Genomic DNA, 25609 nt, shown 5'->3' with positions numbered 1-25609 from the left:
CAGGCTCTAAAAATCAGGACTTAAATGAATAAAAGAACACTAAAATAAATAAATACTATAATAAATGAGGTAAAAATGTAGATAAAAACAAGATCTGAATGACAGCTGCTATTCTTATATCGCTTTCTTTAACATCATATAATGACGTCATACTAATTAGAGGACTATTTAATAGTTATTAACATAATTTTACACACATTTTATAACTTTTTAGTAAATAAAAACATTTCATTCAGCAACAATCCTGTTCTTGTGTATATTTTTTAAAAATGTGACGTCTTAAATTCTGTTTCAAGGATCTTTTTGTGTTGTGTTTACTCTTTTATATTCCCTTTTTAACCTCTTATTGTCATTAAAACCCTTCTGGGGACAGATTCAAGAAATCAGGGAAATATATTCATCATTATGAAACACAAGGTTATAAAATTAAATGAAAGTAGTTCCTTCATGCTACACACAGAAAAAGATTCACATTCATGGAACAACAAAAGATAAATAAAATAAACCAATATATGTACAGTTAAATATATACATACAGGTTTAAACCCAGGAAAATAATTCTGTAGGTCAGCAGCAACAAGATAATATAGTTTCATCTTCACATAAAAAGTCCTTCCTTATCAAATAATAATTTCATTATGTCAGATTTTCGGAGGTGCTGCAGCTGCAGGATGTGGCACCTGATGAGTCCAATATTCACCCTCTATTAGTCTCCACCTCTTCCTGAGGGAAATACCTGTCTCTATAGCTGATAAATGCTCCTCTATGTTCACCATTTAGTCTCTAACTGTGCCCGTCTGCCGTTTACTGCTGAGCAGGCACTGTACTCTGGCTTGTTGGCAGAAAACTGGTAACATTCAGGTGTTACAGCAGCACAAAGCGAGAGAGAGACACAGCAACGGGTCCACAGGTCAGACCTTTTTAAAACAGAGGACACCAACAGATCTGTAACATCTCATCACTGAGGCCCCTTCCTCTCATATGCGTCTCATTTTACAGTAACAAAAACACAACGATCCCGACATTCAGGAGATTATACGCTAATAAAAAAACATACCTGTGAACATTTAAAAAAAAGGTCCCTGCCAACAGATCCTCCTAAATGTTACACACTGCACACACACACACACACACACACACACTTTAAACACTGAACACAAACACCCACAAATAAGTTTTGTGAATTTTATTAAGAAAACAAAACCATTGGACATGATAAAAACCAAGCACTACTGATGGAATAAATAAGTCAAACCAAACCAATAAATCTGTACAAGATCTAAAGTGAAACAAAATGGTCCCAAGAAAAAAAAAAAAAAAAAAAAAGGAAAAACATACAAGATTTTATATCTCACAGCTCTTTTTTTTTGTTTTTAAAAACACAGTTATGAGCAAACTATAAGCAATCGGCTCAATCAGGTGAAAGCTACAACATAAGTGAGATCTGTTTTAAACTGAGTGTACATAATGCTGTTTATAACTGTTAATGTCAATACAATAGCATTTTAAGTTCCAGCGCTGCTGGACTGGGAATGAGGTATATGCTAATCCATCCTCTAAACTGAGACAATTGTCTTTTTTTTTTTATTTATTTCTTTTCTCTCCATCCATGTGAATGCTGATTCTGAAATCGGATCAAGTAATCGCGTCGTAAAAGTATTTCTACAGCCCCTGTTGTGTTATGAAGTCATTGGTTTTTTGTGAGTCAATCGATTCCAATCCATATTCACGAGTCAATATCGATTAATGAAACTAAACCTTGCATGTGTGAGGTTTGTACATTAGAGGTCATAGGTCTGAATCCGTACTATTAAAGTTCAAGTAAATTGCACAAAATATGCACAAAAACCGAGATCTCGATGCCACGCGTGTATGGATTCAGCCGACAGACAGCACCTTGAAGGAGGATTAGAACCAATGTTTGAGCTAAAAAGACTGGACCCATTCTGTCTGGAGCTACAGAAACACGTGGAGGTCGTAGGTAAGTAGTGATACACAGAACAGAGATTGAATACGAGTCGTGATTGGCGGACGAGGCGGGAAAAAAAGCAGCCCCTCCTCCTCCCCCCTCCTCCCCCCCACCGCCAGCTGCGAATGGTCCGTTTCTGCTTCTCGAGGCTGGGAAACAACAAACAAAAAAAAAAAAAAAAGGTGCCACCTTGAAGGAGACGCGGACCAGCGAGCGGGAAGTCTGATTTATGAGGTTTGCAGATGTTAAAGTTTTCCAGAAGATTAAAAACTAAAGTGGGTAGTGTTTAAATTCCAGTCTCCAACGGTTGTTAAAGGAACAGTTCCACAGTTTGAGAATCACTTTGTTCCTGAGAGTTGGATGAGAGGGTTGGTATTAATGTGACGCTACAGCTAAAAAAAAAAAAAAAAAAAAAAGCCTTTAAAAACGACCTTTAAAAGCTCAATTAACATATTATATCTCATCTGTTTAACCCATAAACAGTCCGGCACACGTAAAACCACAATTTCTCATCTTTAGACTTTGTCTTTTATACAAATAAAATATAAAACATGTTAATAATGGAGTTAAATCCACCTCTAAAGCTCACTGATTAACATGTTGTATCACATTTATTTAATCTGTAGAAAAACTGAAGTCTAAAAAACAAAAACCAGCAGTTTAATGAGGAATTATGTGCCCGACTATTTCTCGTCCTGGAGGAACAGAACAGATATCATTTAGTTAGAGAGCTTTAAAAGGTAGTGGTAGGTGTTTTTTTAAGAGCGCTATCGACCCTCTCGTCGAACTCTTCCCCAAAATGTTGGAACTATTCCTTCAAAGAAAAAAAGAAAAACTAACTGTTGTAGTTGTAAATATTGGATAATGCTAATTAGTGACGATTATAAGGCAAAAAAACCCAACAAAAACAAAAAAACATGGCACCAAAATTGTAATTCAAAACCAGCTTGACCTAAAAAAAAACGTGCATTTAAATCGTAGCAACTCAAGGCACACCTTCGGGACCTACGCTACCTACGCCTGTCTTCACTACTTATCCTGTAAAGAGTTCATCTTGACCAGTACCGTCGTCTTCTTCGTCGTCTTCTACTACGCACCACAAACTAACTCACCTTTTAAAAAACAAACAAACAAACAAACAAACAAACATGTGAATGGAGAACTTTTCATGGATAGAGAAAAAAGACTTCCACTACAGCAGCAAATCTATCTGTGATCGATTGTGACATACCATAACAGTGCATTGACCCTCCTGAGAAAAAAACCCTAAACATTTCCTAAACAAATATAGAACATTAGTCTAACAGGAGGCGAAGAATCGGGAGGATTTTTGAAGTGACGTGTGGTCTTAGGGTGGAGGTTCCCCCCCGGCAGCCGCTGATCTGAGACCAGGTTAGCCTCTTGAAGTATCCTGAGCTAAACCGTGAGCAGTAAAACGTTTTTAAAAACGGTCTCAGAGCAGCGTCCGGGATATCAACCTCGTCCTAATCTCGGATCCCCAGTGTTAACTCTTTAAGTCACAGATGCAGGTCAGTGTTTGTGGTCTGGCCTGGCGGGTGGCTGGGCTCGGCTGACAGCGCCGCCGCCCCCCCCCCTCTGGTCGCGGAGAGGATTGCGGACCGGGTTTTTTCGGAGCTTCTCTTGGCATTAGTGGAAAAAAGTGTGGAGAACTGGAAGGAAGCACGGAGGAGGAGGAGGAGGAGGGGGGAGGAGGAGGAGGAGGGAGGGGACCGGTGAATAGAGGTAATATCCATTCTCCCTCTGTGGCAGAGGAGTGTTAGGGCAAAGGTGGTAAACTGGAGGGGGAGGCGAGGAGAGAGGAGGAGAGGGGAGGGAGGAAGAGAGACGTCCATTCTCCCTTTGGTATAGTTTGGGTAGAGGAAGGTGAGGTGGTGGTGGGGGGGGGGGGAGTAAGAGGAGTGGGAGGAGAGCTGGTGTGTCCATTAGCCCTAAATTATCTAGAGATAATGGAGGGAGGTGCAGAGGGAGGGAGGGGGGAGGAGGAGGAGGGTGAAGGAGAGAAATGACTCAGCCCCAAACATTTAACTCTCCTCAAAGTCCTGAGGTGAGGACTCCTGTTTGCTTTTCTTGCTGGGCGGGGCCTCCTCCTCTAGGTCCTATAAGAAAGACACAAATAACACACACATGAGAATCAACGCTCGATGATGTCGTTGTTTACTTGTTTACTTACTCGGAATAAATCAGGACCCTTAAACAGGCTTGAGGAGTAATAGATTACATGTAACTGAATCAGGTCGAAGTGGGGGGGTTATTTAGCTTGATTACAATTTGACAATGCAACGTTTCTGATGGATCTAACGCCGTCAGTTCGCCGTCATCAGGCCGTCTGACCGCGAGGTAAAGTAGTGAAAATATTCTAAATGTCGTGAACACTTTAATTGGTATAGATTGTTTTTTTAAATGGGCTCCGTTTTGCCGCTGCAGCGTCCACAGAAGAACTCGCAATGTTTTTTTTCCTGCGTTTTCAGTCAGTCAATCTCTCGCCTCGTGAACTTACTTACTTACACGATGTAACAGCGGTGGGTATTTAACGGATTCAGTGTGGATGAATCGCACAGAGATGACTTTAAGGATTGTATTTTATTGTGTCAGTTTGTTGCCGTTTCTTTTTTCCAACTTTTTAAAATCATTTAATAATAAAATAAGCTTAAAAAACTCTTTTTGTGGAAGCTCACTGAGGATTCAAAGAAAGAATAAAGACTGAATTAGTTAGCGTAGAGAGATATATACAGACGCTCCAAGGGCAGCAGGTCCCTGCGGTCAGTGCTGTTGTTATTCAAGGTCTTACTGTATCAATGTGGCTATAAATATCCATTCAACATTCACAGAGAGCCTAGAGGCAACATACAGCGCGTTATAGCTGCAGCTGGAGGAGGGAGGTAAACACTGGAGCAGCAGTTCCACAGAGAAGTGAACAAAACGCTGATAAATTGGACCTGTAAGTTTGTTGTCCTGGTTTGGAGATTACTGTTGCTTTATATCTCTGGTTTTTGGAGTAATTGGACTATTTTTAAAGACGCAGACGTTGCTTTTGATTGTAAGTTTAATAGAAATCTCAGTGAAATCAGAGAGCACGGCTGAGGAATCATTCACAGACACAGACTGCGCTCACACCCGAACCGATGGGCTGTTCGTACCTGAGTGGCTTTACTGTCCGAGGAGTCCTTCTCCCCTGAGGACAGACTGTCTCTCTTGGCACTTTGTGCTCTCTCTGAGGTCTCTGATGAAGGGGTGGTCTTACCTGAAGGATTGAAACACACAAACACATCAGAACAGACACATTTCTTCTTCCTCTGAGCGGTGCACATTACAGGTGCTGTGGTTTCTGACACTTTAATGACACAGTGTGGTTGTGTGAAGGAACTGCACAGTAACATGGAGACTAAATGGAAGCTGGGGCAGTTTAGTTTAACTCTCTTTAACATGAGAGAAAGACCTCAAAGTGGAAACAATAAAAGGGGATGATAGATCCAAACAGAACATTATCACAAAACATGAAGTCCAGAATCTACAGTTTCCAACTCCTCAAATGGGAATATTTGCTGCTTTAATCTACTTCAGGGTTCCCACTCTTAACACATAATGTTCCAGGACCTTTCCAGGACATTTTCCAGGAGTTTCCCATGACAATACAGGACATCACCTGCTTAAAAAGCTGCAGGTTTGGGGCAAACTGACTACATTCATTTGGCCACAGCCCAAAAGCAACAGTTCAAATCAAGTAAAATGTATTTTATTCTACAGAAAAAGAGTTAAAGTGTTCATTGCACGTACAATTAACATCACTTGTGCATGTTTTCATCAACCACAGCCACTATTATATTAAGTCAATGACAATACATGAAGTAACATTATTATTTTGATAAATTTATTAATTGTGAAATCATTGTTCAAGCAAAAATGCCAAAAATATGAAGTCAAGCTTCTTAATTGTGAGATCTTCTTGTTTTTCTTTGTCTTATGTGATAAAATAAGGAGGTAAATTGATGATCTTTGGGTTTTGGTAGGGAGAAATTTTTCCTTTTTCTGCTGTTTTACAGATCAAATGATGAATTAACTAACCGTTGGCTGCAGCCCTTCTTTCATTTAAGCCCTGTTTGTTCACATGATGTACTGTGTGTGAGGCACTTTGCTCGATACTCATTTATCAAAAGGAATAAATGGCACAATTTAAAACACAAGCAGACAGCCGCTCTGATTACTATTGTGGCTGTACGAAGGATTTTAACCTCTTTTTCCACCACGAGGGAACAAACATTGTTATAGACTATTAAATTAGTCTCATTCAGTGTTTCATGATTTATTTATTATACTGTTGTTGTTCTTTGGTGCGTTGGAGACGATAACTGATTGATAAATGTGTAACCAAACTCTTTATATGGTGTATAAAACGTGAACTTTGCTGTTAACCGTTACGTTAATCTGGCGGCGAGAGCATAGAGGAAAGAAGAAGGCTGAGAAACCTCAAAGAAAGTCGTCGGTTGAAGTCTCGAGGGGGGGGGAACCGGCGTGGCCACAGCTGCACTACATCTGTGTCCCTTCCTGTGTGTTTAACCTTGAGGGAGGGGGGGGGGGAGGTAGTCGTTTTAATTTTCTCTCAGTGTGATGTTTGTCCTGACGTTAGGACGAGGAGGGAAACAAAAACAGGAAGTGGCTCCAACTGATCAGCCACGTTGCTACGCTACCACCTGCTAGCTGTGAGTGAGGAGATCGACGTGTGTGTGTGTGTGTGTGTGTGTGTGTGTGTGTGTGTGTGTGTCTGACCCCGCTTGCTGTCCGGACTCTGGTCAGACTTGGCCTCGCTGTTCTCGCGGTGGGACGCGTTGGCGGGCTCTGGGGTGGGGCTGGTGCTACAACTGTTTTCCTGTTTCACTGGAGACGAGTCGGCGATGGAGCTCTGGTTGCTGTTGTCATCTGGAAAAGAAAGAAAGAAAGAAAGAAAGAAGAAAGAAGAGTCACTTCAGTTGGTGCTTGTCATTATGAGATTATTAAATACTGATGTTGGGACACAGTAGTGCACAGTAGGACCCCCCCTCCTCCTTTTAAATGCTACAAACCAGCTTATTTCTATTTTTTACGCAGTCCTACACTCACCAGAAAAACTCCACTACACCACTATTTCCTCATGTTTAAGTAATGACCAGACATTTTAGGGAATCACTGAGCATCGTTTCAAATTAAACTATATATCTAAGAGATGTTTCCAGTGGGAACCAGTTGGCTTGGAGCTGAGGGCCACAGACAGGAAGTCCGACAGCACTGAGAGACACAGACTAACAACAACTAGCCACTAACTGTCGGTGTAGTTGCAGATCGCTCTCTTTCCAAGCACGAAGGACAAACTGCGGTGGCCAGGAAACACGAATGTCCCCATTTAGAGTCAGTGTTTGGTTTATGATTCTTATATTTCGCTGATTACACACTAATAAAAACATACCTGTGACTATTATCTTATATTCCTGCCACCAGATCCTCCTGAATGTGACACACTGGAGCTTTAAGGCTTTCGGGACCTACCGTGCATGTCCATCATCCCCGGAGAGGAGCTGTTCTCTGGAGTCGTCAACTCTGAGCCGTACTTCTCATCTTTTCCCTTCTTCTTACTCTTGTTCTTCTACAGTGAGAGAGACGGTGCAGTGTTCACACACACACAATAGCTCCATTTAAAAGCAATCAACATGTAATAATAATGCAAAAAAACAACAATACAAAAACAGTGGTTTGAAAAGTGTTTTCACGGAGGGGGAAAAAAAATGCATTAAAAACAATATTTTGCCCTTGAAACATTTTCTTTTGTGTTCATTGTTTCGTATAAAAGCGCCTCCTGAAAACACGCTCTTACGCCGCGTGCTTCGGGGGGGTTTCTTGCTCATGACAATGTCAGTAAAAAAGAGGTCTGAACTCACGTCATCTGATTTGGGCTCCGTCACCGGCACCCACTTGTAGATGCGAAGGGACGTGTCTCCGACGGTCACCCATTTCTTCTCCCTGTGTGGGAGCGAAAAAGCCAAAAAGCTGAGTCAAAAGCTCTGAGGGAACGTACGTTAACCCCCCGACACCTCGAAATTAAAACACTGTGACATAATGTAAAGCGAACACTGAACGCCATGTCAATGAACTACTATTATACTGCATAAACATCACAAAAAACTACTTCTCCTGATGGGATTTTATCCTGAAATGACTTTAAAAGTGCTACAAACACAATAAGGTTATTCTTTATTCTGCTACTAATTATTATTTGTGTTACTAATCAATCTCCTGATCAACCAGAGCTCATTATTACATTGTCAAATTACTTATATTGTCCGACCAACAGCCCAAAAACCCAAAGATAATAAATTTGCAGTTACATAAAGCAGAGAAGAACAGATAATTAGTATATTTCAGAGGCTGGAGCCGGTGAATATTTGGCATTTATGCTTAAAAAAATGACTTAAATCTGTCTGTAAATGGGAAAGATTGTGATTAACACGGCGTGAAACATCCTGTTAGAATAAATAGACATTAAAATCACGACTGAATCCCAAAGACTCATTACATCGCTAAATACAATTACACCACAGCAGATAAAATACATTTAAAAGAGATTGTGATGGACATTTTTTCACAGTTTTCTGACATTTTATAGACCAAAATGTGTTAGTGAGAAAATAACTGCAGCATTAACTGATAATGAAAACACATTTAAAAGTAGCAGCCTTAAATTATTTGGTCTATAAAATGTCAATATAGTAAAATAATGTCCTTCACAATTCACTAAAGCCCAAATAGACATATTCAAATGATTTTTTTTGTCTGATCAACAGTCCAAAAACCCAGAAAGACCCAAGAAAACCAGCAAATATTCATATTGGAGAAGCTGGAATCAGAGGATTTCTGATATATTTGGTTAAACAACCAAACTGACAGAATGATTCAGATTCAATATTATGATCTAGAGACATAAACACACTAGAATCGACAATGATACTGTCAAAGTGATAAGATAGGATATAAAATCAACATAATCTGTGAATTTGGCTTTAAAAAAATGAGTTAATTAATTATCAAAATTGTTTCCAGGGATCGACTTATCAATTAGCCAATTGTTTCATCTCTAAATATTCAGTTAATTTACATAAAAATAGGAATACAGCGATACAAACAATCTGCTACAAGCTTAAAAGTGTCACTTAAGTAAAAGTAAATCAAGAATGATCAGCAAAATGTACCTAAAGTATCATAAAAAGTACTCATAATGTACTATTGGATATAATTATCACATTACATTGTGTAAATATTTAGATAGCATAACTCATATATATTTATTTATGGAGTACATTAACCTGAAACGTAGTACAAAATGTAAATACTCAACTATAATCATCTTAAAATTGTACTTAAATAAGTGTTTAGTGGGTTTTTAGTTAGTTGCATTCAGTGTTTACAAATTCTTATTACAATAATATATAAAATACATTAAATTTAACTTAGTCTATTTGTACCAGAATTTATATAATTCAGTTTTTAATATCTATAACCTAAATAAAATAACATTTAAAGTTATTATCAGACCCCAACTTCTACTGACGCTTGATTAAACCACCTGATAACTCTGAAATGTAGTTAGGTTTAAGTATTTAAGTAGTACAAAATGGAAATACTCAACTATAATTAGTAAAAAGTAAAATTGTACTTAGTAGCATTCAGTGTTTGCTTACTTGGGGGATTTAACCACATAAACCGATAGTGTGTTTGAGAATTAATACAAAATCACGATACAATACTTTATATATTTCCTTACACCTTTAGTAGAAAGTACAATATTCACCTCTGAAATGTAGTTAAAGTAGTACAAAATGGAAATACTCAACTATAATTATCTTAAAATTGTACTTAAGTAAGTCTTTAGTAACTTTTTAGCGTGTTAGTTCATTGTTTGCTTACTTTATGGCAGAAAACAAACTCTTGTTTACAAAAATATATAAAATGCATTAAATTGAATTCAGTCTATTTGTACCCAAATGTATCAAGTTGAGTTTAATGGTTTTTAAGTTCTTTAAACTAAAATATAACATTTCCAATGAAGTTATAAACCACCTGATAAACAATGTTTACCTCTAAAATGTAGTTAAAGTAGTAAAAAAAGGAAATACTCAACTATAATTATCTTAAAACTGTACTTAAGTTAGTTCCTATAAAGTAACTTAGTAGTACGTAGCTTTCATTGTTTCCTTACCGGAGGGATTTAACCACATAAACTTAAATGTTTTTGAAAAATTGATTAAAAAAAAACCAAACATTAAATTTAATAAACGTTTAAAATTGAGTTTAATTGTGTTTTTTTAAGTTCTTTAAAACTAAAATATAACATTTCCACTAAACTTATAATCAGACCACTAACTTCTACTGACTTGGGGACGTTTGATTAAACCACCTGACAAACAGAATATGGGATAAATTCTCCCACCGGGGCGGGGTTAACACACCTAAAAACGGCACAACCTCGACGTGAATGTGTTTCTCGGCGCCATTAAAAGGCGGATAAACACCGTAATTTAGTGTTAAACGTTTAAAAGACTGAGTCACTCCGTGTTTCAGCCATGTATAGCCTACTTCCCCCTCTCTCTCCGTCTCCCAACCCCCCACCCGGTGCCTCGCTCTCGATCAGACCTAAAGGGCGACTCAAAGCGCTTAATTTAAAAACTCCAGACGGACTTAAAAAATAAAACAAACTCCTCCGACTCGAGAGCGCCGTCGTCAAAATCGCGTCTCTCTCTCTCCCCGAGTCGAAGAGTAAAACCAAACCCGCCCGCCTGAGCCACAAACAAACGGGCAGCAATGGCTTCATGTGACTGCATCGAAATGGCTTCTGGGTTCAGCCGTTAAAACCAGCTCGAGAGCTCGAGAGAGGGAGCGCGAGAGAGAGAGGGAGAGGGAGAACCGGGTACGTTGGTGTATGTTTTGCCGCCAGTCGACGGTTAGCGCCGCACTAGTGCGCCCCGGTTGCACCTGAGCTGCAAGTACATCTGCCCGTTGGATCGAGAGAAAAATATGTCTCCCCCTTCGTTTATTCTTTCAATTTCATCCCTCACTCCCGTCTCCTCTCCTCCCCCAACAAGCGAGGGTTTTTTTTTTTTTTTTCTCTCTCTCTCTCTCTTCCCTCCTCTCTCGTGTTAGATAACGAAGCCCTTCTTTCTTTCTTTCTTTTCTTTCTCCTTCCTCTTACCATTTTCGTACTTTCTCAATAGCGGCCATAACCCTCTTGATGTCATCTTTCGCCCTGCTCCGGGTCTCAGCTCGGACCGACCTGCCCGACATTGCCGCGGTGGGTATAATATTTTTTTTTTTTTTAAAGCTCGCCGGCAGTTCAGACACAATGCAAACAGTAGAGCGCCACAGAGGAGCTACTGCGCCTGCGCGGGACTGATGTAGCATGAGCACAGAGAGAGAGAGAGAGAGAGAGAGAGAGAGTGAGAGTGTGTGTGTGTGTGTGTGTGTGGGAGAACAAAGAGGCTGCAAACAGACTGGAGGAAGTTTTATTTTAATTTAAGTTAAAATAAAATCATTGAGATACTATCATGGTGATCTTTTTTTTTTTCCTCCACATTCAGGAAACTCTGTGGGGTTTTTTTGTTTTTTTTAAGTTCTCGAGTGTTTCAGAGTTACAGGAAAGATATAAGTTAACACACAGCTGAAGATAAGCACAATAAAGAAAGATAAACTTAAATATTTAACCTTTTTTAACTCGCTGAGGGATATAATCTGTGCAGGACGAGCACATTTGGGTGAATTTGGAGCAGGTTATTTGTTGCATCAGATGTTTTTTTTAGGAACTTCTGTGTGAAAGGACTAGTGGAGGTTGGGAAGCACCGTCCTGTGTCCTGAAGGCAACACAAAGTGCTTTACAGAGGTCACAAACAAACAAAACAAGACACAAATGATAAAAACAACAACATCAGACGGGCAACAACAACAAAAAAAAGAGGGAAAACTGTAAGAATAAACAACCAAAAGCACCCAGAATAATTTAAATATATATATTTAATGTAGAACTGCACATTCATGGTTCTCAGAGGATGAACCCTGCCATTTTTAGGATGACCCTTGACCTTTCCTCTCGTCCCAACAGGATCCAGTTGTACAGAAAATATATTAAAGTGTAATTTTCAGTGAAATTTGTTGATCAAATTGATATTAATGAGAGGAAGACGCTTGTCCTCATTCACAGTCCTTAGACCAACATGTTGATACACACAGTTATATTTATATATATTTATATTTTTATATATTAAATGAGCTGTCCAAAATGTAATGTTATTTTATTTAATGCTAAAGTTAGCATTTGTAGTTCTCTACAGTAAAGTTAATAAAAATTAAAAAGGACCATGTTGCCCTTTAGTGGTGTAATTCGCACAATTACACTATAATGAGTTATTATTGTGAATTAAATCTTCATTTACTGATTTTAAACATTTTAATAAAATATTAATAAAACTCATAAACTGAACGTCTACCCAAAATAAATGAGTGAAACAATAAACGGGGAAAGTGTCTCCCGATATAAGTTACAAAATCACACACATACACTTAAATATTCCCCCCCCCCAAAAAAAATAAAAAATAATAATAAATAAATAAAAAGTTTTTTTTTTTTTTTGTATCTCGGTATTTCCGACGGCACCTGAACGTCACACGTCGTCATCTCTCCGCGTCACGTCAACACGCAGCGCAAACTCGGCGAAGTAGTGAACAACAAAACCTTCCGGACGGACTACAAAACGTGTTTCTGTGGCGGCGCTGAGCGACGTGTGACTGACGGGGTTCGGTTAGAAGCGGTGCCTGAAGTATCTGACTGTGTGTGTGTGTGTGTGTGTGTGAGAGAGATCTGAGGAGGAGGCTGTCTCACTCACTGAACCCCGTTCACATACACACTGATTCACAGACTGCAGCCTGCAGGTGTCCGTTCAGTGCTTCAGGATGAATGAAGGAGGTGAGTTGTGTCGTGTTTCACAGTTCGGCTCATGTTTTGTGTCCAGTAGTGCAGATATTAACCCCCCCCCCCTCCCTCTGTAGAGCTGGTGGAGTACTTCAGGGCTCAGATGATGAAGGATCCGGACATGGCCTCTGCTGTGGCCGCTATCCGCACCCTGCTTGAATTCCTAAAGAGAGACAAAGGTGTGTTCACTCCCAGTCTGTAGCTTTTTCTCCTGTGTTGCTTCTGTTGCCACAACCTGACCATTTGCCCCCCCCACCACCACCAATTCAGGAGAAACTATCCTGGGCCTGAGGGAGAGCCTGACGTGGGCCACAGACTGCCTGACGGGAGTGGACTCCTCTGTGGCCGTGTCCTCGGGGGGAGAGCTCTTCCTGCGCTTCATCAGTCTCACATCGCTGGAGCATCAGGTGAGCAGCCCCCCCCCCTCCAGAGGAACACCACTGTGCACCCGAACAAGTCCAGATCCAGAAACAGCTCGCCATGAGGCCACGACTGCAGTGTGACTCCAACAGTATGCCTATATGTACAAAGCAACTGTTTCATCTGGCTGCGGTCGTTCTGTTCTTCAAATGAAGTGTTTGTTATCCAAAGTTCCTCCAGTAATTCCTCTGTCTGTGTCCTGGATTGCGTTTCCTCGCTGATCCATGGAGGAGGGATTGTGACACAAAGCCTGAGTTTTGTGCTTTTTGGAAAATATCCACTTGAATTTGACCAGGGACGTTAAAAACCTTTAAAATTTGTCAGTTTTAAAGGTCCAGTTTGTAACATTTAGGAGGCTCTATTGGCAGATATGGTATATAATATTTATAGGGATGTTTTTATTAGTGTATAATCGTTGTTGTTACCTCACAATGAGCCGTTTTTATCCTCTCCTCTTCTACGGTGTCCGCCATGTGGAACCGGCATGTATAGTAGCCCAGAGAGGACAAACTAAACTCTGGCTCTATAAGGGGCTTTATGCATTCAGTGGGTTTCCATCTGCAGCTTCACAGTTAGGTGCTCCTGAATAAATGTTACCTTTAATGGCAGTGCAGGAAAGGCTTTCAAACGTTTCGACCGTAGAGACATAAAATGAATAAAAATGTAACTGAACAGTTGAAAGAATAAATAAAAGGTGGCTTTTTTTTTTTTTTTTTTTTAAATACTCAAAAAAACTGTACAGAGTTTGGTTGGTGGGTAAGTTCCCGACTCCTGGATAAACCAGAGAAGTGATGAGAAGAATAATTTGTCTCTGCTTCCACAATATTGTTGTTTCAGGTCTAATTGGACCTTTTGTTCCTCTTCCTGTCAGGATCTGTCTCGCTGTAAGAAGGTGATGGAGGAGAGAGGAGAACTCTTTCTAGAGAAGATCTCAATGTCCAGGACCAAGGTTGCTAAGCTCTGTCACACCTTCATCAAAGATGGCGCTGTGAGTATTTTACCTACACGTCACCACTTATTTAAGCTAACAGAACGACACGGACAATTCAATCACACACAGGATGGTTTATTACGTTTGTTTTCTATTTGAAGGGAAAATCGAACTCCGTTAGAGAATAAAAATCCAATTTGAGTTTTTAGTTTTTGAGCAAATCAAATCTAATCAGATACTTAAGAATTTATAATGCTGTAATGTATATTTAATCATTTCCATCATGAGTTATGGATCAGAGTGGGAACATTAAAGCTTTCTGCTCGTGTGAGATGCAAACATTTATTTTCTTTTAGAGTTTAGAAGAAGTTTTAAATTCATTTTTAAAACCGGATTTTGTCACAAGGGTGTCAAAAGACGGAGGTCAGCATGAAAACTTACATTTCAATGCTCAGATATCAGAAATTAAACACTTTATTTGTCCTACGAGGGGCAATTTGAGGCAAGTGAGCCCGCAAAACACATTAAAACAATCTTAAAAACAACAAATATGACCAAGTTAGAAAGATCTGAAAAATACACAAGGATTAATATAACTGGCCACCAATATCCAACACCACAAAGGCTCAAAGTAATACATCAAATCTCTAGCTTGTATCTGGAGCCACTAAACATATATTTCCTTGCCACAGATAAAGTTAACCAGTAAGCCAGCAGCGTTGGCGGTGAGAGCAAACTAATCTGTCCAAAGCATTATTGAATTCTAGGGACACCACGGCTATTGAAGGTTTGGCAAAATATAGAGGAAAAGGCACCAGGTCAGGGTGTAAGGAATAAAGGCTACACATGTTTACAGCTGGAGAATGTAAGACTCACTTTAGGCAATATCAGCAGTGATAAAAGAAAAGGCACAGGGAGCCACTAGAGGGGCTAAAGAGCCACAGGTTGCCTAACCCGGTCTAGAGTAAAAAGCAGGGGGGGCCTGATAATGATCCTTGTGGTAGGGATGCACCAATACCACTTTTTTAAAGACCAAATAGAAGTACTTATTTGGATACTTGCAGATACCGAGTACCGATGTGAGTCCTTAATACCAAATACAGGTTTAACAATGATTTTGAAAACATGTTTTATTGTAAAAGTTGCTTATAATATCTTCAAACTGCCGCCTGTTAGTTGCTCAACTAACAGGAGCTTACACAAGTACCTAGTCACAGTATCGGAGCAGTTTAATGATTACAGTTAAGAGTAAATGAGCCCTGTATCAGACCAGGTCTATGAAGAGTTCAGCACAACAGCAGTTATTGTTGCGACGAGCCGCTCTAAAAACCTGACTGCTCCGACTAAAGATCATCATTATCCTCCAGGAAAAACACATAAATTGTGAGTTGGCCAGTGATTCAGCACAGTTCAGATGTAGGCAGGCATACAATACAGTATTTAGGCAGTTCAATCCCTTTCTCTTGCTTTCTCTCACAGAAAATCCTGACTCACTCGTACTCCAGAGTCGTCCTCAGGGTGATGGAAAAAGCTGCAGCGGAGAAGAAACGCTTCTCTGTCTATGTGACTGAATCGCAGCCTGACTCAGCTGGGTGAGTGAATACTGTCAGTAAACTGTGTCCTTGTTTTATTCTGAAGGGACACGCACTCATTGAATCAGCCTTTATCCTTTCTGTGTTCAGGCGACAGATGGCCGAAGCCCTGAGAAAACTCAATGTTCCAGTAACAGTAGTCCTGGATGCAGCTGTGGGGTAAAAACACTGAAGTTTAAAACCAAACTGTGTCAGTGTGGAGCTCAGTTGCTTTTATTCAGTATGATTCTGTTGGGGGGTTTTTTTTGCAGGTATGTTTTGGAGAAAGTCGACCTAGTTATTGTCGGTGCAGAGGGAGTCGTTGAGAGCGGAGGGATCATCAACAAGGTGTGTGTTCAGTGAATCGTCAGTCTGGATAACTGGTGTGTAACTGGTGTGTACTTTTAAGGCGTGCTAGAAAACTTGAAATTAACACAGTAGGCCTAAATCTCAACATTTGGTTCACTAATGTCAAGAAATGTAACTGGGAAGTACATTAAGGTAAAAATAAGCCTTTTAAGTCTGTATGATTAAAAACTGATACATAAATACATAATACAGACAGAATTGTATAAAAAGTTCCCTAAACAGGAAATAATCTGCTCCAAATTCATCCAAATCACTTGTTTTACACAAACTTCCTACAGTTACTTGATATTGAATTCGGGTTCATCGTATAGTTTTGGATATAATAAGAAATATACATAAAATGTGTCACTTTTTTATATTTTATGTACTCCTGACAGTAGAATAAGCCACAATAAACCTATAGAAAGAAAAACAAAGTGAAATCTGCTCGAATCGTAACAAAACACTGTCATACAAATATGACAAGGAAGGAGAATATGTGGATATTATATATTTTTTAGCATCTCTCACTTCCATCGTGAGTCTGGCAATATTAGGAGTGAGATGATAAATCGGTGGAGTACGGTTAAGCCCAGAGATACAAACGGAGAACTAAAGCGTTTCCCCTTTGCTCTTGCAGATCGGCACTTATCAGATGGCCTTGTGCTCTAAAGCCCACAACAAGCCCTTCTACGTCGTGGCAGAGAGTTTTAAATTCGTCCGCCTGTACCCGCTCAACCAACAGGACGTGCCCGATAAATTTAAGGTACGACGTCAGAGGATTTAATGTTGTTTTCTTATCCTGTTGAGTGTTTTCTTTACGTGTCTCCTCCTCGCCTCCGCAGTACAAAGCAGACACCCTGAAGACTGTACAGAACCTGTCAGAAGAGCATCCGATGATTGACTACACGCCTCCCTCGCTCATCACCCTCCTCTTCACTGACCTGGGAGTCCTCACCCCGTCTGCTGTCAGCGATGAACTCATCAAGCTTTATTTATAACTGTGCCTTTCAGTTCTCAATAAAAACCCATTATCGAAAGGGAAACAAATGTTTTGGATTTAATTGAATTTGTTTTTACATGTTTGCCTCTACGTCCTCTCCCACCGAGCTGTCGTGTGACGGTCCTCCTGTTTTGTGTTTTGATTTTGGTTTGCTTGTTATCTGTTTCTCAAAGTCCTCCTCGCTGATTTGCCCTTTCTTTAGTTTCTTGAGGAGGCGAGTGTCATCTAAAAGCTCGTTCATGTCTTCGTCTTCCACGTCAGAGCCCTGCAAACACACAGAGGATAAAAGGAGATTCATGAAGATATCCAGCCCACTCCCACTCCCCCCCCCCATTAAATTTAACTTTCACTGGACTGAAATACCTCATCGTGCTTCCTCTTGGCCGACATCTTTTTCCTGCGATTCTTCTTTGTCTTCTGCTTAGACCAGGCCTCATTCTTGATGAAGTGTTTCTTGGGAAAGGGAATCTTGTCTTTCAGCTCGGCTAGCATCTTCTTTCTCTGTTTCTGCCTGCTCTTGTCCTTGTAGCGGATGGTTTCTGTGTCTATTGTCGTCTCGATGAAGTCCGGGAACGTTTTTCCCCTCAGCTCCGGCATCTTCGGGAGGCGGAGGAGGGCAAAGCCGCGGGCTAAGGAGGAAAAGTCCAGATCTAGACGAAGAAATGAAGCACAAAATGTGAGGTTTGTACTTTATGCGACGTACAGAATTGGATCTAAAATGTAAAGTTTCTCACCTTTGATTCTGAAGATGAGGCTGCATTCGTGTTTGGCGTAGGCCTGGACGTACGAGACGAAGGCTCTCATGCTTCTGTCGAACATGGCGCGGTCTGCCAGACACATGGCTTTCACTTTGGGCAGCACGTCCACAACATCACTTACAGGGGGCATCTTCTGGAGAGGGCACTGAAGAAGGGACAGAATACGTCATTTATGAGCGCGGGACGAGTTTTAGACGACTCACTTAAAAAGAGATCAAATGATCCAAAACTTCCCTAATGATAATCGAAACACCCAAAACAGAAATGTGTGTCTTCTTTCCTCTCCCATTAATCATCTCATGACCCCTTAAGATTCATTTTGTGACCCTTTGGAGGGGCCCGACCCCCTAGGTTGGCAACCATTGGATCAAACTACTGAACTTCACTGTATAAGGTTGTTAAAACTAGCTCCCCTGACTGCTACTTATGCATTAATTTATCAGTATTAATAATGTAAAACATTCCCTGAAGGTGTACTTTCTAGTTTCCACAGATTTTTTTACAGAATATGGGTAAACTTTAGAGAAATATGCAAAATAATGGAAAATAACTCACTTTCTGGTTGATGGCCAAGAAATTGACATAGGACTCCTCCATTGGCAGCAGGAAGACGAGGGCGTTACCCTGATTGCCGATGCGCGCTGTACGTCCACATCGATGTACAAAGGCACTGAGACATTAACATAAACATTAAATACACATATAACAATAACATTATAATCATGAAACTTATTGTATTATGTTTAAATTCATAATATCCTATGCAAGCAGTAGGTATAAAGCCACATTTTACCACTACCCAAAGTCTACATGAAGAAATCCCATAAGACTAAAACCAACAGTGAATGTATGAACTACTATAGTATTGTGTTTATGTCAAAGCGTGATATGTCTCCTTCCTCTGTGCCATAGAGCTCCATTGTTGTCCAAAAACTATTAAAGACACATCAGTGAGCCACACTGTTGCACTGGGTGACATCTTCCTTCATCACCATGAACACACACTGTGGTTCATTTGGGCTCCATCCCACACACAAACACTCTCTAGAGCACCAAATGTGTGAATCCGCTGCTGGAAATAGTCCCTAACAAATGCCCTATGTCCTCCTGTTGTGTAATCTTTGTTAAAAACAACAGTGAGCAGCACTTTTAGGATTTAATTAACCTTTTTTTAAAATGAGACTATATATTTGTGAGCTGTAATTAAATAAATGTTGATGAAAATGCAACTTTTATTGTAAGAAATACAACATTTTTTAATTTGAAACAGTTATATTAGACTCACCTGGCACTGCTGGGAGGATCGTACTGCAGCACCCAGTTCACATCGGGAATATCAATGCCTCTGGCCATGACATCTGTACACACCAAGATCCCACTGCGACGAAACATATCAAAAAGATTAAAAATGACATAAAGCACCAATTACACACAACCAGATTGACTGTACCTGTACACACACGCAAGTCTCACCTTTTCAGGGCCCGAAAGTCAGCGAAGATCTTGTTGCGTTTATTCTTCATCTTGCCGTGGATGCAGTGGACGGTGACCTTCTTCACCAGAGTCTCCAGAGCCCGACCGTAGAACTCCACACATGCACACGTACTGATGATGAGACAGCAACAAAGTTAGTATCAGTCGATAACTGCAGACCTGATAGGAAACACTCTGAATGTCAAGGGCAGACTGACTACGCCAGATTTTAGGCCCGAATGGTCACCAACAAATTTTAGAATAAGGCCAAATTTCTACCAGATCAGCTGTTAGGTGTTGTGCAGTTTGAGGAGGATTCCTTTTCTCTTCTTACTTTCCTTTTGTTCATATAGATTTACAAAAAGTAAAGCCGACTTTCTCTTATTGCCAACAGCTTTGAGAACAAAGTCGTCTTGTTTGTATTAACTTTATTGGTATCGTCACTGGATAAAACTAATACCGTGTTCAAGCCTTTAGCTCAATAAAAACATACATCTTAACGTACCTGAAGAAGACCAGATTCTTCTCGTGCTTGTGTTGCCGTAGAAACGTCACCAGGCTGTTGAATTTGTTCTCTGATCTACAAATCTGAAACGACAACAGGAAAGAACATTGTGTTGAGCTGGACGGACTCACTGAGAATGAGCTGTCAATCACAAGGTAGCCCCGCCCTAAAGCATACCCTGCTTTATGGTCTGGTTTTACTCTAAATGGGACCATCAGTTACTAAATGAACATCATGCTGTATGGAAGAAGACTGAAACTAGAGACTGAGACCAGAAACTCATCAGGAAACTGTTTACTGAGCTAATAAATCAACTGAGAAGTCGACTCATTTCTCCATAAGACTGAATGATAATGGAGCCGCCCCCTGCTGGTTGTTACATAGACTGCAGTTTTAAGACACTTCTGTATTGGCTTCACTTCACGGACGCAGACTGATCCGACTCACAGTGTAGTAGTTGGAGAGTCTAGCGGGCGTCTTCTGGCTGGAGGTGGCAGCGACGCCCTTCTCCTTGACGGTGATGCGAACCGGGTTCCTGAGGCCGGCCCTCACCAGCTTCTCCAGCTCCTGCGTCTGAGTGGCCGAAAACAAGCCCGTACGCCTCTGTTTAGGCAGGTAGCCCAGGATGGTATTCAGACTGGATACACAAACACAGACGCACAGACTCCATCAGCAGCACGAAGAACTACAACACAAACATTTAAATACATGTACGTCTAATTAAAGAAAAAAAAAGGAGCTAATTTCTAACCTGGCTTCAAAACCCATGTCGAGCAGTCTGTCGGCCTCGTCCAGGACCAGAACATCGAGACTCTTGACTGAGCTGGCCAAGTCCAGACCGTCTGACTTCCTCCTGAACATATCCTCCAGACGGCCCGGTGTCGCAATCACAATGTTCGCTCTGAAACCATCAGGAGAAAACACTCATTACTTTTATCTGGAGAGTCTGACTATAACGTTTCTGATAAAAACAGCTCTGTCCGGCTTTACCTGTGACCATCACTTACCCCTGATCCTTGAACTTCTCCACATCCTCTATCGGGTTGGTGCCACCAATCAATAAAATCTGCCTGTAAAACCAAACAGACATGCAGCATTAAGATCAAAACCAACACGGTTAACTGACACAAAACGGGAGGAGGGCGCAGTTCAACAAGTACAAAAGGTTTCTAAGAAAAGGTTTAAAGAAAAAAGGTCCAGTGTGCAGAATCTAGAGACATCTCGGAGGTGAAGTTGCAGATCGAAATGCAACTAAAATGTGCGTCATACGTTACTTCGTATGTAGTAGTAGTGGCTACTAGTCTTTAGTGTCCTTGCAATACTAGCTATGGACTCCAGAAGATAATAGAGAAGCACTGTGCAAGGACAGATTCATTTTCTTAAAAAGGTGTGCTTGATCTGCAGTAAGAAAATTAGCATTTTATGTTTTTTTGGGGTAAAATAATCTATTTTTTTCTGGAGTTATCATAACATGACGACCGTGAAAGCTCCGGAAGAATGATATTTAACTAGTGTTCAAAAAAAAAGGTGAAGAATCGGGAAGATTCAGGTCCTCTTTGGTGACGTTTGTACTTACGTAAACTGCGGGAACTTCTGAATGAACTTCTCCATCACTTCACTGATCTGAAGGGCCAGTTCTCTCGTGGGAGTGACCACCAGAGCGCCAACCTGCAGCGAACCCCGTGTAAAGATCAACGCTCTCAGCCAACCAGGAGATCTCAAGGTAAACACTAACAGTATTTTGTATCAGTCTCATCCTCACCTGCATCTTCTTTAGCTTCTCCTCTCTCTTCAGGAGCAGTTCTATAATGGGAATAACGAAAGCAAGCGTCTTTCCGCTCCCAGTCACCTGCAATGATGTGACATTAAGTGAGCTGCACAATTAATAAAATGTTATTATTTGGCTTTTTGCAACATTTGCTGGGTCTAACTTCTCAAAATGTCTGGATTTTAAGCCTTTATTGGTCACACATCTTTGGGTTTTGGACTGTTGGTTGAATAAAAACGAGCTCACATTCGGCTGTGGGAAACTTTAAGGGCATTTTTATCCTACTATAAGACAGAAAATGTAAGTTTCAGTCCAATAAGACAATCTTTTAGAGTAGCGATGAATGAAAAGGGCTGTAGTGTAATGCTGGAAACCCAAAACTTGAACTTTCCAGGACATTTTCCAGGAGTTTTTCTTCACGATACAGGACAGAACTCGCTGTTTATGGGACACTTATGTGTTTTCTGATCTAGTCTGAACTGCCTACGTTAATTTAGGCTAAAATACAACAAAACATTTCCAGGACAACACAGATTACTTCCAGGATATTTGGTCATATTAATTCATTTCCAGGTGTTTCCATGACTAGAAAACTGGTCTCTAAATCTCCAGGTTTTGTAGATTCACATAGATTACACGTGGGAAACCTGCAGTTAACTGATACACCTTTAAGTATTATGCAGAATGGCTCATTTTCAGAATAATGTACATTATTTATCTATATGGATTAAATTAGAGATGCACACACACTTACCGCCTCAGCAGCCACATCTTTATTCCTCATGAACAGCGGGATACAAGCAGACTGGGAGGAGGAAATAATAATTAATCAAATTATGTGTAAACTGAACAGTGTTGTGGGGCAGATTTAGGGTATTAAAGTTACCTGTACAGTGTTTGTGGGGCAGATTTAGGGTATTAAAGTTACCTGTACAGTGTTTGTGGGGCAGATTTAGGGTATTAAAGTTACCTGTACAGTGTTTTGGGGCAGATTTAGGGTATTAAAGTTACCTGTACAGTGTTTGTGGGGCAGATTTAGGGTATTAAAGTTACCTGTACAGTGTTTGTGGGGCAGATTTAGGGTATTAAAGTTACCTGTACAGTGTTTGTGGGGCAGATTTAGGGTATTAAAGTTACCTGTACAGTGTTTGTGGGGCAGATTTAGGGTATTAAAGTTACCTGTACAGTGTTGTGGGGCAGATTTAGGGTATTAAAGTTACCTGTACAGTGTTGTGGGGCAGATTTAGGGTATTAAAGTTACCTGTACAGTGTTGTGGGGCAGATTTAGGGTATTAAAGTTACCTGTACAGTGTTGTGGGGCAGATTTAATGTATTAAAGTTACCTGTACAGTGTTTGTGGGGCAGATTTAGGGTATTAAAGTTACCTGTACAGTGTTTGTGGGGCAGATTTAGGGTATTAAAGTTACCTGTACAGTGTTTGTGGGGCAGATTTAATGTATTAAAGTTACCTGTACAGTGTTGTGGGGCAGATTTAGGTATTAAAGTTACCTGTACAGTGTTTGTGGGGCAGATTTAATGTATTAAAGTTACCTGTACAGTGTTGTGGGGCAGATTTAGGGTATTAAAGTTACCTGTACAGTGTTGTGGGGCAGATTTAGGGTAATAAAGTTACCTGTACAGTGTTGTGGGGCAGATTTAGGGTATTAAAGTTACCTGTACAGTGTTTGTGGGGCAGATTTAGGGTATTAAAGTTACCTGTACAGTGTTGTGGGGCAGATTTAGGGTATTAAAGTTACCTGTACAGTGTTTGTGGGGCAGATTTAGGGTAATAAAGTTACCTGTACAGTGTTTGTGGGGCAGATTTAGGGTATTAAAGTTACCTGTACAGTGTTTGTGGGGCAGATTTAGGGTATTAAAGTTACCTGTACAGTGTTGTGGGGCAGATTTAGGGTATTAAAGTTACCTGTACAGTGTTGTGGGGCAGATTTAGGGTAATAAAGTTACCTGTACAGTGTTGTAGGGCAGATTTAGGTATTTAAGTTACCTGTACAGTGTTGTGGGGCAGATTTAGGGTATCAAAGTTACCTGTACAGTGTTGTGGGGCAGATTTAGGTATTAAAGTTACCTGTACAGTGTTGTGGGGCAGATTTAGGGTATTAAAGTTACCTGTACAGTGTTGTGGGGCAGATTTAGGGTATTAAAGTTACCTGTACAGTGTTGTGGGGCAGATTTAGGGTATTAAAGTTACCTGTACAGTGTTTGTGGGGCAGATTTAGGGTATTAAAGTTACCTGTACAGTGTTGTGGGGCAGATTTAGGGTATTAAAGTTACCTGTACAGTGTTTTGGGGCAGATTTAGGGTATTAAAGTTACCTGTACAGTGTTTGTGGGGCAGATTTAGGGTATTAAAGTTACCTGTACAGGTGTCATGTGAGTGAATTTGAGTTCGTCGATCGTCTGTAAAATCCTCTCGTTGAGTTTAACCGGTAAACTGTCCCACGTCCCGTCTGTCGTGGTCTCCATGTTGGATAACGGAGCGTTAAACTCGGTTTGATGCTACAGTTGTTAGCCACTGCTCGGCTAACTCTCCACGCTGCTCCTACTTCCGGCTGCGCTGATGTTTACAACCCGGGTGGGAGCCGATGTCACGAGTATGGTTCCGCCTACCCATGGATTTTTGTTTTTTCGTTTTTTAAATGTTATTTAATTTTGTTTAAATGTTTCTTATTGTTTGCGATAAATACAACAATAGTGGGAGAAATATTAGGCTGTTTTATTTAAGAAAAGTACTTATTATACACAATAGCCCCTGTCAGTGTGAGTGCCTCCAACCTGTATGTAAGTACAGTACTGAGTAAATGTACTGTGTTATATATAATCCACCAACATTAAACATGCTGAGCAGACATGTGAGACAGTAATTAAGAAACCAATTAAACTACAAAAGACAGTTTGACGGCAAAAGAAATGGCACAACAGAGTTTTTATTTAACTTTTTATCTTTTATCTTTAATTATTTATATAGAACAGTTCTGTTAATAATATTAACTAAGTTTTAAAATGTTAAATATGTCTCTGTGACTACATTAGGCTGATACATACAGTAATACAGTGCATTCATACAATAACCCTGTTATAACTGTTTAAAGAGCAGACGTATTAAGTCACATATACAAATACTCTGTCTGGAACAATAATGTGTGTTTGATTTTTCCCATTTAAAAAGGCATCTACTCATCCTACCTCATTAAAAACTGTACATTTCTAAAGTTTTCCATTCTCTCTCTCTCTCTGTCTCTGTGTGTGTGTGTGTGTGTGTGTGTGTGTACTGGTGAATTACACTGTATAAACTACAGAGAATATCTAATTGGTGGAAACTTTGCTGTTTGTTTCCTGTAAGCGGTTGAACAATTTGTGTTGCCCACATAATCTCATTCCCCATTAGGACCTACGTAGGTATCCACTTGGTGCCCGATTATAACCCACACATATACATGTTGAGTGGGAATATATTTAAGGTCTTAATATCGCCTTGTTAAAAAAACTCCTGCATTCTGAATTGTATCCAAAAAATATACTAAAACTTAATATTTAAACACTTTAAGTAGCAAAATTTAAGGTACTCAATACCGTGAAATCATCTTTTCAGAGGGTCATTGCATTATATATAATATTAGATTATAATTACTGATGCATTAACACGTAGGCAACATTTTAATTGTCACTGCTCAAGTTAAAGCTAATTCTTAGTGCTTTATATACAAGTAATTACATTTTCAACAACACATAATTAGTAAATGTTGCATTTTGGATGTTGAATTTGAATATACAGTTATACAAAGTAACTTGTACGTTTTAAACAATGTTTCTCTCTGTAACATAGTAACCTAAGTATAAAGTA

The 25609-nt window shown here is 40.0% G+C and overlaps 3 protein-coding genes across 4 annotated transcripts; 1 reads left to right on the top strand and 2 right to left on the bottom strand.

Annotated features, from left to right (window-relative positions):
• Positions 1-1171: 1171 nt before the first annotated feature.
• bcl7a (BAF chromatin remodeling complex subunit BCL7A) lies at positions 1172-11440 on the bottom strand. Its single transcript, XM_051411822.1, has 6 exons — positions 11202-11440; positions 7897-7978; positions 7508-7604; positions 6755-6904; positions 5128-5231; positions 1172-4086 (listed from the first exon to the last, which is right to left on the bottom strand). Exons 1-6 carry the CDS (start codon positions 11408-11410, stop codon positions 4012-4014), a joined length of 717 nt encoding a protein of 238 aa, XP_051267782.1. The 5' UTR covers positions 11411-11440; the 3' UTR covers positions 1172-4011.
• On the top strand, positions 11157-17291 carry eif2b1 (eukaryotic translation initiation factor 2B, subunit 1 alpha). 2 transcript variants are annotated; one of them, XM_051411819.1, is made up of 10 exons: positions 11157-11300; positions 12918-12965; positions 13049-13150; positions 13242-13378; positions 14263-14379; positions 15802-15914; positions 16005-16073; positions 16166-16241; positions 16882-17007; positions 17087-17291. In XM_051411819.1, the coding sequence occupies exons 2-10, from the start codon at positions 12953-12955 to the stop codon at positions 17240-17242; spliced, it is 909 nt and encodes a 302-aa protein (XP_051267779.1). In that variant the 5' UTR covers positions 11157-11300; positions 12918-12952; the 3' UTR covers positions 17243-17291. The 2 variants fall into 2 exon arrangements, with proteins under 2 accessions (XP_051267779.1, XP_051267780.1); XM_051411820.1 differs by having other exon boundaries at positions 12703-12965.
• Positions 15435-24325, bottom strand: ddx55 (DEAD (Asp-Glu-Ala-Asp) box polypeptide 55). The gene is made up of 14 exons (XM_051411828.1): positions 24124-24325; positions 22503-22553; positions 21743-21829; positions 21557-21648; positions 20988-21050; positions 20732-20881; positions 20428-20617; positions 19981-20063; positions 19476-19607; positions 19288-19380; positions 18558-18672; positions 17979-18147; positions 17608-17894; positions 15435-17509 (listed from the first exon to the last, which is right to left on the bottom strand). Exons 1-14 carry the CDS (start codon positions 24229-24231, stop codon positions 17318-17320), a joined length of 1812 nt encoding a protein of 603 aa, XP_051267788.1. The 5' UTR covers positions 24232-24325; the 3' UTR covers positions 15435-17317.
• Between the last annotated feature and the right edge of the window lie 1284 nt (positions 24326-25609).

Source organism: Dicentrarchus labrax, unplaced genomic scaffold (genome assembly GCF_905237075.1).
Source record: "Dicentrarchus labrax unplaced genomic scaffold, dlabrax2021, whole genome shotgun sequence".
NCBI classification, from domain to species: Eukaryota; Metazoa; Chordata; class Actinopteri; family Moronidae; genus Dicentrarchus; species Dicentrarchus labrax.
The sequence above is the reverse complement of the archived record's forward strand: the minus strand, read 5'-3'. Positions and strand labels throughout refer to the sequence as shown.

What these genes read in the sequence shown, in the direction of transcription:
- bcl7a (XM_051411822.1), bottom strand. Translation starts at nt 11,410, where the DNA reads ATGCTACATCAGTCCCGCGCAGGCGCAGTAGCTCCTCTGTGGCGCTCT. An exon ending in ATTGAGAAAGTACGAAAATG is followed by an intron (nt 7,979 to 11,201) that starts GTAAGAGGAAGG and finishes GCTCCCACACAG; the next exon opens with GGAGAAGAAATGGGTGACCG. An exon ending in CGGACAGTAAAGCCACTCAG is followed by an intron (nt 4,087 to 5,127) that starts GTACGAACAGCC and finishes TCTTTCTTATAG; the next exon opens with GACCTAGAGGAGGAGGCCCC.
- ddx55 (XM_051411828.1), bottom strand. Translation starts at nt 24,231, where the DNA reads ATGGAGACCACGACAGACGGGACGTGGGACAGTTTACCGGTTAAACTC. An exon ending in AAGAATCTGGTCTTCTTCAG is followed by an intron (nt 19,608 to 19,980) that starts GTACGTTAAGAT and finishes TCTCATCATCAG; the next exon opens with TACGTGTGCATGTGTGGAGT. An exon ending in CCTCATCTTCAGAATCAAAG is followed by an intron (nt 17,895 to 17,978) that starts GTGAGAAACTTT and finishes TTCTTCGTCTAG; the next exon opens with ATCTGGACTTTTCCTCCTTA.
- eif2b1 (XM_051411819.1), top strand. An exon ending in CCTTCATCAAAGATGGCGCT is followed by an intron (nt 14,380 to 15,801) that starts GTGAGTATTTTA and finishes TTTCTCTCACAG; the next exon opens with AAAATCCTGACTCACTCGTA. An exon ending in GCGGAGGGATCATCAACAAG is followed by an intron (nt 16,242 to 16,881) that starts GTGTGTGTTCAG and finishes TTGCTCTTGCAG; the next exon opens with ATCGGCACTTATCAGATGGC.